This window comes from Phoca vitulina, unplaced genomic scaffold (assembly GCF_004348235.1).
Source record: "Phoca vitulina isolate PV1807 unplaced genomic scaffold, GSC_HSeal_1.0 scaffold3, whole genome shotgun sequence".
Lineage (NCBI taxonomy): Eukaryota > Metazoa > Chordata > Mammalia > Carnivora > Phocidae > Phoca > Phoca vitulina.
Window position 1 is genome coordinate 75,771,890 of NW_022589706.1, and position 19,116 is coordinate 75,791,005.

Sequence of the window (19,116 nt, forward strand, 5' to 3'; positions counted from 1 at the left end):
CATGATCTTGCCCACTGGTTTCCCCAAGTGGGGCTTTAGTAGAGATTCGAGGAAGATGAAGCCATCATAAAGACACGATGATGTCTTAGGTGATGAGTACAAAGGTCATCAATTTATTACTCTAAAACTTATGCACATGTGTATCTTTTACGTTTTTTACATATAAATTTTTCACAATTAGAAAGAGGTGTAGTTCTAAAAAAAATTATAGCCTGATAGCCAACTATAGTCACAAAGCGTTTTATCTAACCAGTAGTTTCTAAATTTTCAATTTACTGGCAAAACATTTACCTTTCAACTATACTACCTCATGTATGGAATATGAGAAGGCTATTCACCATAAACTGAATTAGCAAATGGTTGGAATAACCCAAATGTATAGAAATACAATATAGAAATAACTATGTTTAAGACCAAACCGTGCAATACATACCAACAACAAAAAAAAAGTGAAAGGTTTATGTGCTAATATGCAATGCTCTAAAACACCTATTATTAAGTGAAAAACATAATGTGCCAGATTAATGTATACAGTTGACTAACATTTTTAAAAAAAAGAATATACATCCTTGTTGCCTATATATATAAATCTCTATGGAAAGATAGAAGTGACAATACTGGTTGTCTCTAGAAGTGATCTACCTGAATGGGATCAGCCTGAGATACAGACTTCACTATATAGTCTTTTGTACAAAATCAGATTTTCAAACAACATAAAGTACTGCCTACTCACAAATTTTTTTTAAACAGCACAAAAAAGGCTATAGGACAATTCTAATTATCCATACAAGAGCAAATAACTGCCTTTGAAATGCATATGTTTACACCAGGTAGGTCTAGATTCTACAGCTACACTGTCCAATTTGGTAGCCACTAGCAACATATGAAATTAAATTTCAATTAATTAAAATGACATTTAAATTAAAGTTAAATGAAGTTTAAAATTCACTTCCTTGGTTCAATCAGTCACAATTCAAGTGCTCAAAAGCCATGTGGGGCTAGTGCCTACTGTACTGAACAGCACAAATGTAGAACATTTCCACCATCACAGAAAGTTCTCTTGTACAGCCCTTATCTAAAAGAATCCTCAAACTGGTTAACAGTATGGATGCATTGGAAAAGGGAACTAGATGGCTGCAAAAGATAGATAGGAAATAGGTTTTTCACAATAAAAAGACAGGACTGGGGCACCTATGTGGCTTAGTCAGTTGAGCATCCAACTCCTGGTTTCTTGGTTTCAGCTCAGGTCGTGATCTCATGGTCATGGCACTCAGCAGGCAGTCTGCTTGAGATTCTCTCTCCCTCTGCCCCTCTTGCTCATGGGCTCGCTAGCGTGCACTCTCTCTCCCCACAAAATAAATAGATAAATCTTAAAAAAAAAAAAAAAAAAAAGACAGGACTGAGACTGTGCCAGGCAGCATCCTTAAGGCAGCATCCTTAATGCTGCATGTTAACTCAGGTAATCCTTACTGTACTTCAATGTAATTAGCTTCTTTTGTAATCCTAAGTATTTTACTTAATGCATTTAAAAACATTATTCTGACAATGGGGCCATAGACTTCACCGCTAAAGGGATCTATTTGAATTTTGGACCATGAGCATGTATTACTAATTCAAGAAAAAAGTAATTAAAAAAAAATAATAAAAGCTAAATGGTAATTATTTATAAACCAAAATCCAAAAGAGATTTTACAATCCTGAACATTATTAAAAAATACAGCGTACAAGTTCAAATGAATGAATAAGAAAAAAAAAAGAGAAAAACCTGTATTGCTCCACGCCACAGCCTATAAGTCATTTGGTATATCTTTTCAAAGACAGGAATTTTTTTTAAATGTTTATTTGAGAGAGAGTAGAGAGAGAGAGGGCGTGTGCATGCGCGGGGGAAGGGGCAGAGGGAGCGAGAGAAGCAGACCTCCCACTGAGCATGGAGCCTGACCCTGGGCTCAAGCCCAGGACCCTGAGATCACGACCTGAGCCCAAATCAAGAGTCTGCCGCTTAACCAACTGAGCCACCCAGGTGCCCCTTCAAAGACAGGGCTTTATATTTAATTTATTTGTGCATAATGATGATCTATCCAGCAATTTTATGCTTAAGGTAGGAGTTCTACTGAAGATAAGGAGTTAGACTTCTTAGTCTTGAATTTCAGTTTCTTTTTTTGAACAGAATAGTAACAGAGCTTGGGGCCAGGGCCTGGGTTTGAGTTCTAAGCTTGGCAGGAAAAAAAATTACTTGAAATATGAATTTCCCACCTATTATTTATCTCAAAATATTAAGAGAATTAGGGGGGAAAAACTACAAGAAAAATATGTGTTTCATCTTTCCATTAAAATATTACATTTTCTTTCCTTAGTTAATACTTGGAAGTTATCAGACTTTGTAACTGCATAAGCTGTTGCCCTAAAATGACTATGTAAAACCCCATAAAAATTCTTCATAAGAACACTAACATGGGACGCCTGGGTGGGTCAGTCAGTTAAGTGTCCGACTCTTGATTGCAGCTCAGGTCAAGATCTCAGGGTCCTGGGATCAATCCCGCATCAGGCCCCATGCTTAGCACAGAGTCTGCTTGAGATTCTCTCTCCCTCGCCCTCTGCCCCTGCCCCAACTTGCGCTATCTCCCTCTAAATAAATAAAATCTTAAAAGAAAATCCACACTGACATTAGTTCACATAAATATAAAAATCTTATTGACTGTCACTATAATAAACAGAGCACAGATTATAATTTCTGTACAGCATTTTATAGTAACAAGTTTAGAACATATATCTAAAAACATGCAAGTATATGTTTTAGCTCTAACAATTACTGCAAAGCCTTGAGTTGCAGAGAAATGGTCTTACTACTATCTTCCTCAAACAATTGAGCTTTTAAGACTAAGCAACATTAGGGGTGCCTGGGTGCCTCAGTTGGTTAAGCGACTGACTCCTGATTTAGTCTCAGGTCGTAATCTCATGAGATCAAGCCCGGTCTGGCTCCGTGCTCAGTGGGGAGTCGGCTTGAGATTCTCTCTCCCTCTCCTCCCACCCATCCCCCACATGCACTCATGCACCCGAAAAAAAAGAAAAACAAGACTAGCAATATTATACTGAAACTTTTTCAAAACAACTGCTTAACTCTTAGACCTTTCACCAAAATTACTAACAGTACAAAGGTAGTTATGAATAAATTCCATAATCACAAATTTTTAAAAACTTACTGCACTGTTTTTACTCGGAAAATATTTTAATTGGCAAATCATTTGATTTGACAAGGTCCAAAAATCAAATGAGAAGGGGGAGAAGGGAAGTGACCATTTGCTTTCTTCAGAAATCTATCCAAAATGTTCTGGACCAGTTTCTAAAATATAACCTTATGTGTAACAACGTGTTTAGTCCTTGAATTTAGACACCACAGTGCTATTTTCTTACTGTACTTTGGTTATCAGTTATCAAACACTGTAGTAGAAAAGAGCCTAAAATGTCCACACATTTTCTTTTAGAGCTGCAGTAAAATACCTAGTAAGTTTATCAAATTAATCTCCCCAAATCCCATAAGGAAAACACATTACATGGCTACTGGAAAGACGGTGTCATGGTTAAGAACACATCCTCTGGAATTTGGCTGCTTTAGTTTGAACTCCACCCCACCATTTACTAGCTGTGTGATCTTGAGCAAGTTAGTCACACGGTTACTTAATCTCTTTGTGCCTTGGTTTCCTCATCTGAATGAAGGATAATAATACCTACCTCATAGGGCTGCTGTAGGATTAAATGAATTAATATATGTACTTAATGTGGTGCCTGACATACGTACATGCTATATGTTAATTAGTAAGAAATAAAGATCTGCCTACATTAAAAATCACTGTTACAAATAGGTTGTGATTAAAGGTCATTTGTTTTAAAGATTTATTTATTTGACAGAGAAATGGAGCCAGAGAGCACGGGGGGGGGGGGGGGGGGATGGCAAAGGGAGGAGGAGGACCGGGCAGGGGGCCCCAGGCAGGGCTCGATCCCAGGACCCCGGGACCATGACCTGAGCTGAAGATAGACGCTTAACCACCTGAGCCACCCAGGCGCCCCTTAAAGGTCATTTTCAGGGCAGTTGCTTAGAACTCTAAATCCATATCCCTGGAAATTCAATGCTGGTTAGATTTGTCCTAATGCCACTGAAACTTACTGAACAATGTGACAATATATTACAGCCTCCCATTGTTTCTATGGAATGATGTATCAAAAGTTCCAACTGGAGGGAAAAAAACACTTACTTTCTGACCACATACTTGAAAGTCAAAAGTGATCCTTTCTTTTTTCTCCAGACACAAACAGGAACTTTTGAAGGAACACTAGTGATTTTTATGATAGGGATAGGAGTGGGAAGAGTATCTGAGGATTGTAGAGCATAAGCTTTGCATTTCTTGCCAATGACTAAGGACTGATAATCAAAAAGCAGCTATGTGAATTTCTTATCAAAGAGAGGAAAAGATGAGTACACATGAGTATGCATGAATACACCTGCATGCAACACACTCATGGACTATTAACTTGGTATACCTAGTTTTTCATAACGGACAAACTGTCATCTCTGAATACTGAATTTGAAAATCAAAATCACTGTAAGATACCTTATTCCCATTTTCTCAGCTAGACTTAGAAATTTCAGCCAGGGTGACACAGATATTAAAATTAGACTATACCCCATGCTCTTTTCCACTTCTCTAAGAAGTCTCTATAACATAGATGAAAAAATTCATAGGTACCAGAAGAGCAAGAAAATTTCCAGTAGTAGCAGAGAAGGAAAAGTAATTACCATTGCTAAAATAACCATTTCACAAGTTCCTTGTTACAACCAGGTACTCTACATTTTTAACCTTATATAAATTAAACAACGTATTTTAAGTATTGCCTAGAATTTGCTGTCCAAATTGGATTAAGCTTACCTAATTCATTTAATACTATATTCTCTGCAACTTCAGTGTATAAACTAGGACTGCTTTCTAAATTGGATTTCTGAGGGGCGCCTGGGTGGCTCACTCGTTAAGCGTCTGCCTTTGGCTCAGGTCATGATCCCAGAGTCCTGGGATGGAGCCCCACATCCGGCTCCCTGCTCAGCAGGAAGCCTGCTTCTCCCTCTCTCACTTCCCCTGCTTGTGTTCTCTCTCTTGCTATGTCTCTGTCAAATAAATAAATAAAATCTTAAAATAAATAAATAAATTGGATTTCTGAGTTAAATGATTATGCATAGTATTAATTCAGAGTATAAAATGAAATGAAATTTGAAAATATAAACACCAGAACTAAATTTATTTGGTTTATCAATGAACTCTGATACATGTACTGGGTTCTTTCATTAAGGCAAAAACATAATATTAATCTGCAAGGTCTGCTTGTCAATCAACAGTCTTTGATTAACCAAAAAAACTGAGTTACATACAACATATTTGTCCATATATACGTAAGCCTTATTCACTTTTAATAAGCTCTTTGCAGTACAAAACATGTTTCTAAAGGGTAAAAATGGAAACATTAGATCAACCGACTGTCCAAGTTGATTCCAGTTAGCAATTAATGTAGCTTTAAAAATCCAAGAAATACAATGTAAAAACAAATAAAACTGTATACCTTCAGTTTAAACAAACAAAAAAACAAAAAACCTCTTACCTTAAAAAGAACTACAAGTCAAAAAACAGCCCAATAATGAAGAATGCAGAATGAAGATAAAGTTACAAAGAAATGTTTTGCCACTGGAAGCAAGATGGCCTGGGGAAACTGCCTCCCCATCTTCACTACTAATATTAAGTCTAATTTTGATCTAGCCACAAAGGATAATTTTGACCTAGCCACAGTTCAAATGCCAAGAGAATAACAGAAAAGCATTGTTTATCCCAATGTTCAAAATTTGCCATATTACCTATAAAGAGGTAAAATGCTTCCTTTAATTTTCCCTATCAAGCTTCTCAACAAATTTAGTATTTGTAAGCCACATCTTAATGTAACTGATCTCTTACACACACTTGAAAAAATCAAATAATATCGAACTGAAAATGACTGATATTTTATGTAATTTCCATAGATAAAAATTCCCCAAATACCTATGAAAGGTGGGACAATCAGGAAAAGCCATGATTCTTTAAGTGCTTATGATTATGCCCTACAGAAGAGCAATAAGGAAACTCACAAGCTAGCTGAAATAGCAATGAACAAATATAATGGTTTCTGTAGGCTTCAGTAGGAATATCTCAACTACAATCAATACTAATCAGCTGCTGTTTAAAAAATTAAAAAAAAAAAAAAAAACCTCCCAGTATTTAAAATCGTCAAAGAATTCTAAAGACTAACCTGTGAAAAGGGTGCACTGAAAGTGCAAAAATTTGCCATTCTCACTAAAAATGAACACGTCAATGTATTTTACATACATCCTCAAACTACTACTGGCCTTCCACTTTCACACACTTTTAGGTTTTTAGGTTCCCTACTACCCAAATTTAAATGCTGTATCCAAGTTTCCCTGGGTCAGCACTGGAATGAACACTATACTGTATCACCCACCACATCACTGGGAATTAAGCTCCTTAAGAGTTTACATTGAACAAGGTACAGAATCACATTTTGTATAACTTTGTATCCTAAAGAACATTTGATACAACCTCCTAAACATAACAGAGGCTATAAATATTTACTGACTCAAAATAGTCCTTCAACACTTTGTAGTTCTGTTCTGTGCGGTTGAAAGAAAACTGCATAGCTTTACAAAATCCAAAGGACCTAAATGTTACTGAAACTTCACAGAATACATCATTATTTCGCAGCTTAGAGGTTTTAGCCTTGCCCCTATGACCCGCTGTAATGCTTTTTAATGATACTGGTACAGTAGGGAGGAGAGCAGATCCAGTAAAAAGTTGACATGGGAACTTGTTAAAAGGGAGTATTTTTATATTCATCCTTTACCTTTTTATTTATGTAATATTAATGTTCTAAAGTCAGTTAACTGTATCAGCAAATTAAGAGACAGTTTTGCAGAACATAAATGAAAACTGATACCAATAAAAAACAAGTAACCAAAGAGAAGAGCTGCCTTAAATTCCGGCAAGGTAGGATAGTTCACACCAACGTAATGAAAAATAAGTCTTTTTGTAGTCTACAAACCGTCCATGACTAATTTTTGAGCTAGCTATAAAAGTCTCTAAAAAGTTAAAACAAATTGGTTAAGTCCTTATCAAAATCACAAACTATCATTAAAGATAACACAAAAATATCTGGCAACCAAGGTTTAGAATTGGTTCCAAGGTCTTCAGTTGTTAAAATACTCCATTATGCCTCTAAAACAGTTTCACTTAGATGTGACATTCCTAAAACAGCAACACAGGCCTGTAAGTTTCAGTGAGCCAGTGCCGGCAAAACCAAACTATGACAAAGATATCCTCTCCTTTGGGCGGTAACTACCAAATTACTGTTCTGGGATCGGCTTGCTTCAACTAAGTTTAAGATGGTGCCTAAACTGAAAAGAAAGAGGCAGAACGCGTAAAGGAAAAATAAATAGAAAACTAATTTTAAAAGTTAAGTTCCTATTTCCAGTAAACTGTGTCTTAGAAATCTTTCAGACGATAAACGCGCCGAAGAACAGATGGATCAAGACCCATCCGCATTCTCTTGAGACGTGCGCACTGCGCGGAAAAGGATGAATGAATGGAAGACCGGCGCGTGTGAAATGCAGCAGGTCCGGCCGGCAACCAGACCAGCAGCAGCGATCAGTAGGCCTCGCTCCTCCCCCTTCCCTCCTCCATGACAGCCCAATATCAAGCATGGAGGGGAGAGGACAATGTGATCCCCCTTTCTCACCACCACCACCCGTCATCCTACTCTGAGAGCTCTACCGCGCAACACGAGGTTCTCCTCCCCACCCCAAACCTTTCTCGCCTCCCCTGCCGCCAACCCCGGCAACTCTCGGGCGCGCTGGAGAAACATGCGCTTGCCCCTCTCGGCTCCCCTCGGCGAGGTCGAAGCTTCTCCTCGCGTGCCGCGGCACCACTCTCGCCCAACCCACCCTCCGGCAACGCGCGCCCACCGGCTCCCTGGCCCACCCGTCTAAAGAAGACCCGCGCGCGCCTCGCACACGAACCCCTAGGCTGGAGCTCGGGAGGGAAGTAGGGACGGAAAAGCTACCCCGGGGCTCCCTCCTCCAACTCATTCCAGGCCGGCTCGCCGCCCACCCTCCCTGCGGATCCCGGCGCCCCCTCGGAGCCAGTCCTGCGCCCTTCTATCCCGAAGACACAAACCCCACACACCAAGTCCAGGGCCCCGATCACCCTCCACCCTAGCAGACCACCTCGCGGATACGCAGGAGGCGCCGTGCCGCCCCTCCCCCACCCCCTTCCCCCAGCTCTCGGGCCCCCACCAGAACGTGTGCGCTACACGCCGCCGCGGCCAGCCTCCGGGGCGCCCCCAGTTGCCCGCGGAGAGGTCAGGCCCAAGAAGAGGGGGAGGGGGCAGCAAGGGGTAGCGTGCGCGCCGGGAACGCCGTCCCGCGGGGTCCTCCAGTCCGAAGGGAGACGGAGCGCGGGGACCGGTGGGGGTGGGGGCCAAAGGCAATACTCACCGGTTCCACAGTCGCCATCTTAGATCGATCTGATCGCACAACCGCTCCTGAAGGGGGGGTGAGAGGAAAAAAAAGAGATTCAAACCGGATTGGCCGGCTACTGTCCACGTGACGGACGTGTCCGTTTGGCCCCGGCGGCGCCTGCGCAAGACTGCGGCTGCGTGGGTAACAAAAGGCTTCTGGGAAGTGGAGTCTCTCTCGCTCACTGTCCCTCTCCCTCTCTCTTTTTTTAAGGGCAAAGAAGTTAAAAAAAAAAAAAAAAGGACTGGTCGCGTGGTTGGTGGGTAGGGTGCGCAGTTCTCGGCGGCGGACCCTAGCGTGCCGGACGGTGGTTTTTCAGTCCCGTGGTCTTCCGCCTGGTTAGCTGCTGTCGCGTTTACTGCCAGGCATGCCTGCTGCGCCCTTTGTTGCCCTGTCCTCCCATCTTCCCCGGAAAGTTGGGAACTGCAGGCTCAGCACGCACAATGAGGCTTCATTTGCTTAGTTGAGGTCCTAGGACAAGTTGTCTGTTTATTTAAATTTTGTTTGACTTCCCACCATTTTCTCTTGCTTTCAGAAAGAGGCGGCGATGGAGAGTCCTTGTTTAAAGCAATCAACCCTCCCCCGTCCCCCGGCTCTGCTAACGCTGGTGGTCACTCATTGCCATCACTGCGAAAGGGGGTGGCGGAACCGCCCGCAGTACCCACTTGCCACAGGTTGGGGGAGGGGGAGTGCACCCGACAGCTTTTCCTGTCCCAAATCCTGAGATTAAGACCTCAGGGCTAAATCTTGAGTAGAAGTAAAAATTATTTGAAAGTTCTGTCCTCTCGGTTCCCCTACTCTGCTTAACGAGAACGGAAATAGCCTAAGTCCAGGTGCCAGCCAGGGAAGCCACTCCGGGCCCCGCTGACTAAGCCCTGGACTGATCGTCAGAAGTTAGGTCGGTCAACTATGACTCTTGACGTTGACTCATTCTCCTTAGGCGAGTGACTTAATCATTCAGTGCCTCAGCTTTTTCATTTATGAACCACAGATGATAATACACTTACCTCACAAGGGTGTGCTGTGGTAATGATTGTAACCAGCTTTGAAAATGCATCGGACTCTATAAGTGCTTAATAATAAAGCACCTTGTGCCTCCCTAAGGATAAGCTGCTTCCCCTGATGTTTTTTTAAACAATGTTTAAAATTTTTTTTTCTGTTTACTTTGCTACATTATCATGTATACCAAGGAATTTAAATTTTAAAGTTTCAAGATGACTTTTTTCTTTATTACTGTAGCTACCTTCAACAGAGGCTTTATGTCAGGAATATATTGTAATATTCACAACAATCACTGGCAGTTAGAAATTTATCCCCACACTAGCATCCTACATTTCCTTTTCCTCTGAGATACTCTGCTGTTTTCCTTAAGACCGTGTTATTCTGCAGAGTTTGGTCGTTAATAAAACAAATGGAGATAAACCTAACAGACCACTACTATAAAGTTCTAATGAGGAAGACATATCATTACTATTTTCCATACTTCTTAAGAATGTTAACACTAGAAACATCAGTATAAGCAGGCTGTCTGTGCCTGCCTGCTTTAGTGTTGCTGATGTCCAGAGCTGTGTCATACCTATTATTGAGTACATAATGGTTGCTTGAGTTGACTAACACATAATTGAGACTGCATATACAAAACCATTGCCTTTGCATATGTTTTGGTTTCCCTGGATGTCAAAGGTGATTAATGAAAGCTTTTTTTCCAGTCAGCTTAGCTCTAATAGGCTTAAAGTAGATGGAATTGTGAATAAATATATAAATGAATTTCTACTTACAGAAATTACTGTTACTTAAACTATCCAAAGTAATTACAGTTGATCTCAGTGATATCTTCTGTAGTACCTGGTCATCTTCTTTGAGGAGATAGCATAGATGTATTTTCATTGTGCTGCTAGATAGTAGCAAAGAATTAAGGAAATTTCCATCCCCATATGAGACTGAAAGCCAGTGATATTCTTAAAACTTTTTTTAATTATAGCTTCCATTTTATTAACTTTTCTCGATGAAAAAGCTCCCCACTTTTGTCAGTCATCCCAGTACTTCTATAAGACTTATATATGCTCCTATTCTTTGTAGCTTAATGTATCTCCATTTTGTATATACTTTGTTGGATGTGTTTATGGCACATTCATGTGTCTTTGCCTAATATCACCATTAGATTCTACCATGTCATAGATTTGGTGATTAGATTTTTATCTATGTGTTTATGTGATTGTATTGTTTTTGTCAGTCTGAATCATGCAGAGTAGAAATGTTATACTTTATTTTTCTACTAATATACAAAAAAATTACATTTGTTATATTACTACCATATTCATGCTTATACTTAAGGAAAAGAAAGGGCAATAAAGAGATATATGAAATGGGATATGGTATTGAAATACTATTCTACTTCATCATGTTAGTTAATACATAACTAATGGCCCAGCATCGTATCATGGTAACTGTTACTTAAAAACCTGGGATGATTGGTTACCATTTAGCACGTATAAATAGTCATGATCTTTTCCCTACGTAATATATTCCTCAAGCTGCTATATTACTAGCCTTTATAGATTTAACTCATGGTAAAAGATTTTAAATAATTCGATAGAATACATCAGTTTTTATCGTTTATTTACCTCTTTGTCATTGGAACTTTATTTAGGTTTTCTAGATAACCAGAGTCATTGTTTTGCTGGGCATTGTTCAACTATGGTTCAAACTGATCACATCTGTTACAATCAATCCCTCAAAAATATTATTGCTGTACCCTCTGGGATTTTTTTTTTAAGGCCTTGGAATTTTATTTTTTTTTAAGATTTTATTTATTTATTTATTTGACAGAGAGAGAGAGAGAGAGAGAGAGCACAAGCGATGGGGGGGGAGCGGCAGGCAGAGGGAGAAGGAGAAGCAGACTCCCCGCCAAGCAGGGAGCCTGATGTGGGGCTCGATCCCAGGACCCTGGGATCATGACCTGAGCCGAAGGCAGACGCTTAATGACTGAGCCACCCAGGCACCCCGGGCCTTGGAATTTTAGACAATCTGTTCTTATTAGATGCCTTTCTTAGTCTTTCTTAATCTCTGATCAGCATTAAGCAACCATTTTTCTTAAAATGAATAGATCTTCAGACAGAAGATATGAAATTACATAATAAAGTAAATGGTCCTTAATATTACAGTGTTGGCTATTAACTTCAGATATAATCTAAAGCAACCTCTAATTAACATTAACATTGAGGTTTGGTTTTGGGGTTTTTTTTAAATTTTATTTACTCTCTTTTTAAACTTCATCATACCTTAAGCTCTATTTTTTTGTTACTGTCACTTTCTACAGTGATGTTCCTTAAAGAAAGACTTAAGGTGATGGCTTCAGACAGGATAAGTAATCTTTTAAGTCATAATTGCTTAGTTTAATATTTAAGAATGAGCTGTGATTTCAAATTATCTGATATGTAATCCCAATCCTACCACTTACTATATGACCGTATGCAGATTATTTAATCTCTCTGTGTCTCATTTTTAAAATTTTTTTTAAGTAGGCTCCACACCCAACATAATTATTTAATCATAATTATCATGATGTGATATTGTAGTAACATAAGTTTCTTATTTCTACTTTTTAGTTTAGTCTAATATGCTTAAGAATTTTTTTATGCAGGGGCGCCTGGGTGGCTCAGTTGTTTAGCGTCTGCCTTTGGCTCAGGTCACGATCCCAGGGTCCTGGGATTGAGCCCCGCATTGGGCGCCCTGCTCCTCGGGAAGCCTGGTTCTCCCTCTTCCACTCCCTGTGCTTGTGTTCGTCTCTCGCTGTGTCTCTCTCTGTCAAATAAATAAATAAAATCTTAAAAAAAAAAAGAATTATTTTATGCAGAGAACCAACCCCAGCCCATTATCTTTAAGGATACTCTAAGCTTTCAAAGTCAAGTAACATTTATTGATTTCCTATAACTTACCAAGTATTTTTATATCGATTACTTTGTTTGACCTTTACAACAATTATGTGAACTAAGCATTATCATCCCCACTTTATAGATAAAGAACAAATGCATTAAAGTTAGGGGACATATGCAAATCCATACAGCCAATGGTGAGCTGGAATTCAAACCCAATTCTCTTGACTCAAGATTCTTTCCTCCATACCATAGCAACTTTCCTCTGATAGGTTCTTCCAAACACCTGTTCTTTTTCAAAGGACTTCTAATACTAAGTTCATTTACAGAACTGACAAACCAGTCAAGAAGTACTAAGTCAGTAATGGGAAATGTGTAATCACTGGCAGATATTTAAAGCACATGGAAAGCCCATGCACTTCCTTCCTGGACTGTAAAATCTGCTTGGCATCCTAAGTCATAGAAATATAAATAGTTCAGTACCCATATAAAGAAGTGTGACTAAGAACCAAAAGGATGCAGCTAACAAACACCATAACAAGCACTCATTCATCTAATGAATGAGACAGTCACATAGTTCCTTCCCTCGTTTCACTCAGGTCTCTGTTCTAATGCCATCCCTGAGGGAAGACTTCCTTGACCACCCTACCTAAGTTAGCATGCTCATTACTCTTTATTGCCTTACTTTGCTTTATTTTTCTTCAGACCACTTCATTACCCTAGCTCTACACCCAAGAGTATATTAAACATTGTTTAATTAATTATAGGTTGTCTCCACTATTAAAATATTAGCTTCTTGGTGATTTGTAGGTAGATTGCTAACAAATATTTGGGAAAATTCAAATATAATTTTAAAAACTACATAAAATTTCTAGTCTGAAAACTAATAATGTAATAGAAAAATTATTATATGCCAAGCACCATGTTATGGTTTACTTGCCATGGTAATAACCTAATTTTATCTTCAAAACAACATTCTGAGATAGATAAGGAAACTGAGGTTAAATAACTTTCCCAAAAACACAGTTTGGTTTTTAGGGCTCTTAACACTATATAATATTGACTGGATTGTGATTGGACTGCCTAGTAAGTGAGATCATTGTCTGAAATAATGAGAAAGAAATAATCTGCAAAGAATACATGAAAAATTCATATAAGTAGTATATTGGGCAGCTCCCAAAATGATTTACCTTAATTTACCTTTAAAACTGAAATTAAGAAAAATGTAAACATATGAGATGAGATCAATAGTATTCAGAAATAACCTGCAAGATTGTAAACACCCAAAATTCAGAGATTTAAGTGGAACTCCCAGGGAGGCATGACTGAATTGCCACATATGTGAATAAATGCCTACATTGAATTTCTCTAAAGACAGAAATGTATTAAGGGGTGGCAGATGGCCTGCTTGCTATCTATAAAGGAGAAATCTAGAATGACAATATTTGATGATCTGTCTCTAGCATTGTTTTGCTGAGAAGGTGCTCTGGTGCAAAAATATAGATCTCAGGTCCATTGTTCCTCATAGGAGATGGTTTCTTGAGGATACTAAGCATACAACTGATTCACCTTGCTTTGATTCCAGGTTCACAATCATATGGTAAACATATCTTCCCATGTTGATTTGTGCAAGTGTCGAGCTGATATGGAAACACTAATATCCAGGTCCATAATAGTTACATTGCTCAGAGTCCATTTAAAAAAAAATTTTTTTAAGTAAGCTCTGTATCCAACATGGGGCTTGAACTCATGACCTCAAGATCAAGAATCACATACTCTACCAACTGAGCCAGGCAGGCACCCCAGAGTCTGCCCCCCTCTTTTTTTTAAAACAGTACAAAGTTTTATAATTACGGTCTCTGAGCTTGGAAAACAGCTACCCCTGCAGACTGGATTTTCTCTGTGTCCTCAGATTGTAATGATCTGTGAAGAAATGTCAATCTGTAGGAATTGTCTGGATGGCTAATCAGCCTTCTTTAGTACTTGCCACGTGCCTTTTTTTTTTTTTTAAGATTTTATTTATTCATTTGAGACAGAGAGATACAGAGAGAGAGAGAGCATGAGCAGGGGAGAGGCAGAGGGAGAGGGAGAAGCAGGCTCTCAGCCAAGCCAGGAGCCAGACGTGGGGCTCGATCCCAGGATCCTGGGATCATGACCTGAGCCAAAGACAGACGCTTAACCATCTGAGCCACCCAGGCACCCCTTGCCATGCGCCTCTCTATTCCAACTGCATCTTTAGAGACCTGTGAATTAGGAACTTTTGACTTGCCTGCCTCTAAACTCCTTAATTTCAGAGTTTGAGAGATACCAGTCCTCAATCAGGAAGTTGCTTAAAAACAGGAGATGTACTAAAAATTCTGATATGACCCTATGTTTTTCAAGTAGCTAGTGGAAAACCATGATTATTGTTTTATTAATATAAATTATAAAATAATGTTAATAATACTCAAAGAGAGCCATTTGCATCGTGAGAAAAATGAGAAATCGCTATTAAAGGCACGCTCTCTGGGGAGATCTTTTGCCAGCTCTACAGATGCATTTAGTACAAATTCACCAACAGCATCAGAGCTCTGAAATGGAAAGTCAGTAAACAAGGGTCTATGCTTTATCATGTCAGTACCTGAGGTTATCAGGTTTTAAGAAGAGGGAAAGGGTTTGATCCAGATATGGGTATTAGCAGACTGGATATATTTAGCGTGTAAAAACTGACTTCTGGGAAATGACAAAATACCATTTTCAGCTGACCTCTGAAGCTGTTAGTTTAATTGCCAGGCAATTTATGGAACTGGCACCTTAAAAAAATAATCCACCTTGTTTAAAATTCTTCCTTACAGCCCTATATGCATCCTCCCACCCAACCCTGCTAAGTCGAGAGAATTTATTCAGATGAAAGTTAAATGTGGTAACTATTTCATGTTACAATAAAGTAAGATGGCAAGGTGAGTAAACACAATCTTATCATTTTATTAGAGCTAAATTTTTACGTTCTGAAAGGGATTTTTGGAAATATATAGGAAAATATCAGCAGCCTTTGTTAAAATTGAAAAGCCAAGGGGAAAATATTTGTGTTTTGTTAATTACAAAAAATTGGCTAAATGTAATATTTGAAAGGCAGAGCAATCAACAGTACTTGACTGAAAATATTTGAGTGAAAGTTTTAAATATTTTAGCTTATTACTTTTGTTAATTTTTGTTCTGAAAAGCAATGTTACACTGTATGTCAACCATACCACAATAAAGCTGTTTGTTTTTTAAGCTGAAAAGAGAATGTTTAATATAGGAAATTCATGCTATTTTCTAAACCTGCCTAGAGGGTAAAGGTATTTAAAGTACTGACAGGGGCGCCTGGGTGGCTCAGTCCTTAAGCGTCTGCCTTCGGCTCAGGTCATGATCTCAGGGTGCTGGGATCGAGCCCCACATCGGGCTCCCTGCTCGGCAGGAAGCCTGCTTCTCCCTCTCCCACTCCCCCTGCTTGTGTTCCCTCTCTCGCTGTGCCTCCCTCTGTCAAATAAATAAATAAAATCTTTAAAAATAAATAAATAAATAAATAAATAAATAAATAAATAAATAAAATAAAGTACTGACAAAGAGGGGCGCCTGGTGGCTCAGTTGGTTAAGCATCTGATTCTTGGTTTCGGCTCAGGTCATGATCTCAGGGTCCTGGGATCGAGTCCCTCATCGGGCTCCCTGCTCAGCAGGGAGTCTGCTTGTCCCTCTCCCTCTGCTCCTCCCCCACTCGCCTCTCTCTCGATCTCTCTCAAATAAGCACATAAATAAAATCTTAAAAAAAAAATAATAAAGTACTAATTAAGAAACTTGGAATTATGTTGCTAGTTTGGGAAATTAAGTCAGATATATAATAGAAGATAATATTACTTAGAAGTCTTGTGCTTAGCCCATTAAAAAAAATCACACCCACACCCAAAGGTGAATTTGTTTGCTTTTTAACTTAGAGCTGGACTTTAGTAGATTTCATTTTGGGGTTGGAACAACAGCTTAAATCAGTTTGAATCTACAAACTTTTGCTTTTCAAAATGATTAAGGAACCTTGGAGCAGAATTAGAACTTTAAAAATTATTTTATTATTCATGTTATTTTTTATTGTTCTTCCCCTTGGTGATTTTTTAAATGCATTTAATCTTATGTTGGTTTCATTTTAAACACAATATAACAAGCAATATTAAAGAAAAAATTTTTTATTATTTTTTTAAGATTTTATTTATTCATGAGAGACAGAGGGAGAGAGGCAGAGGCAGAGGGAGAAGCAGGCTGCCCTCAGAGCAGGGAGCCCGATGCGGGAGTCGATCCCAGGACCCCGGGATCACAACAAAAAAATTTTTTTAAAGATGTTTTTATTTGAGAGAGAGAGAGAGAGCAAGTGGGGGTGGGGGGCAGAGGGAGAAGGAGAATCTCAAGCAGACTCCCTATTGAGTGTGGAGCCCAAGACAGGGCTCAACCCTGGACTTGAACTGGATCCCACAACCCTGAGATCACAACCTGAGCCAAAACCAAGAGTTGGACGGTGACTCAACTGACTGAGTCACCCAGGAACTCCAAGAAAAAAAAATTTTTTTAAGAAAATCTCTTCTACTCCAGTATATCCAACATGCCAACATTTTATACTTTTACAATTGTAGGGCACATGCAATTTTAAACTTGGCATTGTTTCACATGATATTTTATTGAAAATATTGCATATTGAACATTGGTTACAGACTGGATAACATTTTTAAGCATTTTATTTTGAAATATTATCAAACTTACAGAATTGTTTTAACAGTAAACTCTCACAAATGTTTCTAAATTCACTAATCATTAAAATGTTGCCTTGTCTCTCAATCTTTCTCTCATTATTTCTAAGTCATTCAAGAGCAAGTTGCAGACATAATGACCTATAAATAGTTCAGCATATTCCTAAGTATAAAGACGTTTTCTTATAGAGCCATACAATTAATGAAATCAGGAAATGTAATATTAAGTCAATACTTTTATCTAAAATATATAATCAATATTTGAATTTTGCCAATTGTTCCAATAATTACTTTTATAGAATTGGTTTTTTTTTTTTTCCAGTCCAGGATCATGCATTGCATTAGTTCTCATGTCCCTTTAGTTTTCTTTAATTTGGAAAAATTTCTCAGTTTTTCTTTGTCCTTTGAGATATTGACACTGAGGAATAAAGGACAGTTGTTTTGAAGACTATCCCTTACTTTGGTTTATCTGATTGTTTCCTTACCACGGTTTGACACTCAGTGCTGATAAGGTTACTGTGATCTTATTATGTTGATACAACATTTTTGGATTGTGCATCTTTGGCAGAAATGCTACATAAGTAATATCGTGTCCCCCCTAGTGCATCACAACATTGGTAAATTAGTGGCTTCAGAATATCCCACTGAGTAGGTATATTACAATTCTCTTACCCAATTCCCCAGTTATATATTCAGGTTATTTCCACTTTCTCCTATTATGAATAAGGCTCCAATACATACATTCATGAAAAATTTTTTTTTCATATTTTAGCTGATTCCTTCAGGATGAATTTTCAACAATGGAATTAAACAATTTATAAGGTATAAACAAAATGTTCACTCTTTATATATATTGGAATTCACACGGCTCTCTAAAAGTGTTATATTGACGTAACAGGTCACACAAACTCATCAGCATTGAGTGTTAAAAAAGAATTAAGAGAATATATTGGGGCACCTGGGTAGCTCAGTTGGTTAAGTGTCTGCCTTCGGCTCAGGTCATGATCCCAGGGTCCTGGCATCGAGTCCCGCGCATCGGGCTCCCTGCTCAGCAGGAAGCCTGGTTCTCCCTCTCCCGCTCCCCCTGTTTGTGTTCCCTCTCTCGCCGTGTCTCTCTCTGTCAAAAAAAAAAAAATCTTAAAAAAAAGTATATAAAAGCCAATGGGGCCTGTCCCTCAGAATTATGGAAATAGTTAATAGGACATGAAGTCTCTAGGTGCAAAATAGATGGGCAGCCAACAAGAAAGCTATTTGATTTGTACTATCAAAAAATTATGATGGATGGTAAGAAGGCCAAAGGCAGTCATATCAATAAAACATCATAATTTTTAAAATTCAATTATGATTAACATACAGTATTATATTAGTTTCAGGTGTACAATATAATGATTCAATAATTCCATACATTTCTCTGTGCTCATCAAGATAAATGTACTTATCACAATCTTTTGCCCAATTCCTGGACCTGAGCCAGTTTTCAGACCCATATTCCACTGACTGAAGAAGCTGGGTGCCCCAAAGAAAGGAATCATGGCCAGTAATAGGGAAATGATTTTCCCAGTCCTCTCTCAAATGGATCTAAGGCCATTTATTTGGGTAATTGCACACCTTGGAGAGGGGAATACCTAAATATTTCTAATATCATTGAACTCAGGTCTAACTTTATATTGATACCCAAAGGCCTGAAAAATCATCCTGGCTCCCCCTCTTAGAATGAGGGCATATGGAATTCAAGTAATAAATGGAATCCCCATTAGTGCCTAGTACACAGTCAAGCCACTGTATCAAGAAACCCACTGGGTAGTTATTTTACCATTCCCCGAATGTGTAGCTGGAATAGTCATACTTTGTAGTATACCTTGGCCCTTGGGAGAAAAGGTTACATACTGGT

General features: G+C 38.7%; 1 protein-coding gene across 2 annotated transcripts in view; it reads right to left on the reverse strand.

The window, feature by feature from the left end:
- EIF4E (eukaryotic translation initiation factor 4E) overlaps window positions 1-8,647 on the reverse strand; it is a 42,081-nt gene extending 33,434 nt beyond the window's left edge. The window contains exon 1 of one of the 2 annotated variants that reach the window (XM_032400880.1): window positions 8,579-8,647. In XM_032400880.1, coding sequence (XP_032256771.1) covers window positions 8,579-8,596 — 18 coding nt within the window. In that variant the 5' untranslated portion in view covers window positions 8,597-8,647. Of the gene's footprint in view, window positions 1-7,890; window positions 7,963-8,578 lie in introns of those variants that run through there. The other variant, XM_032400879.1, reaches the window with a different exon arrangement.
- Between the last annotated feature and the right edge of the window lie 10,469 nt (window positions 8,648-19,116).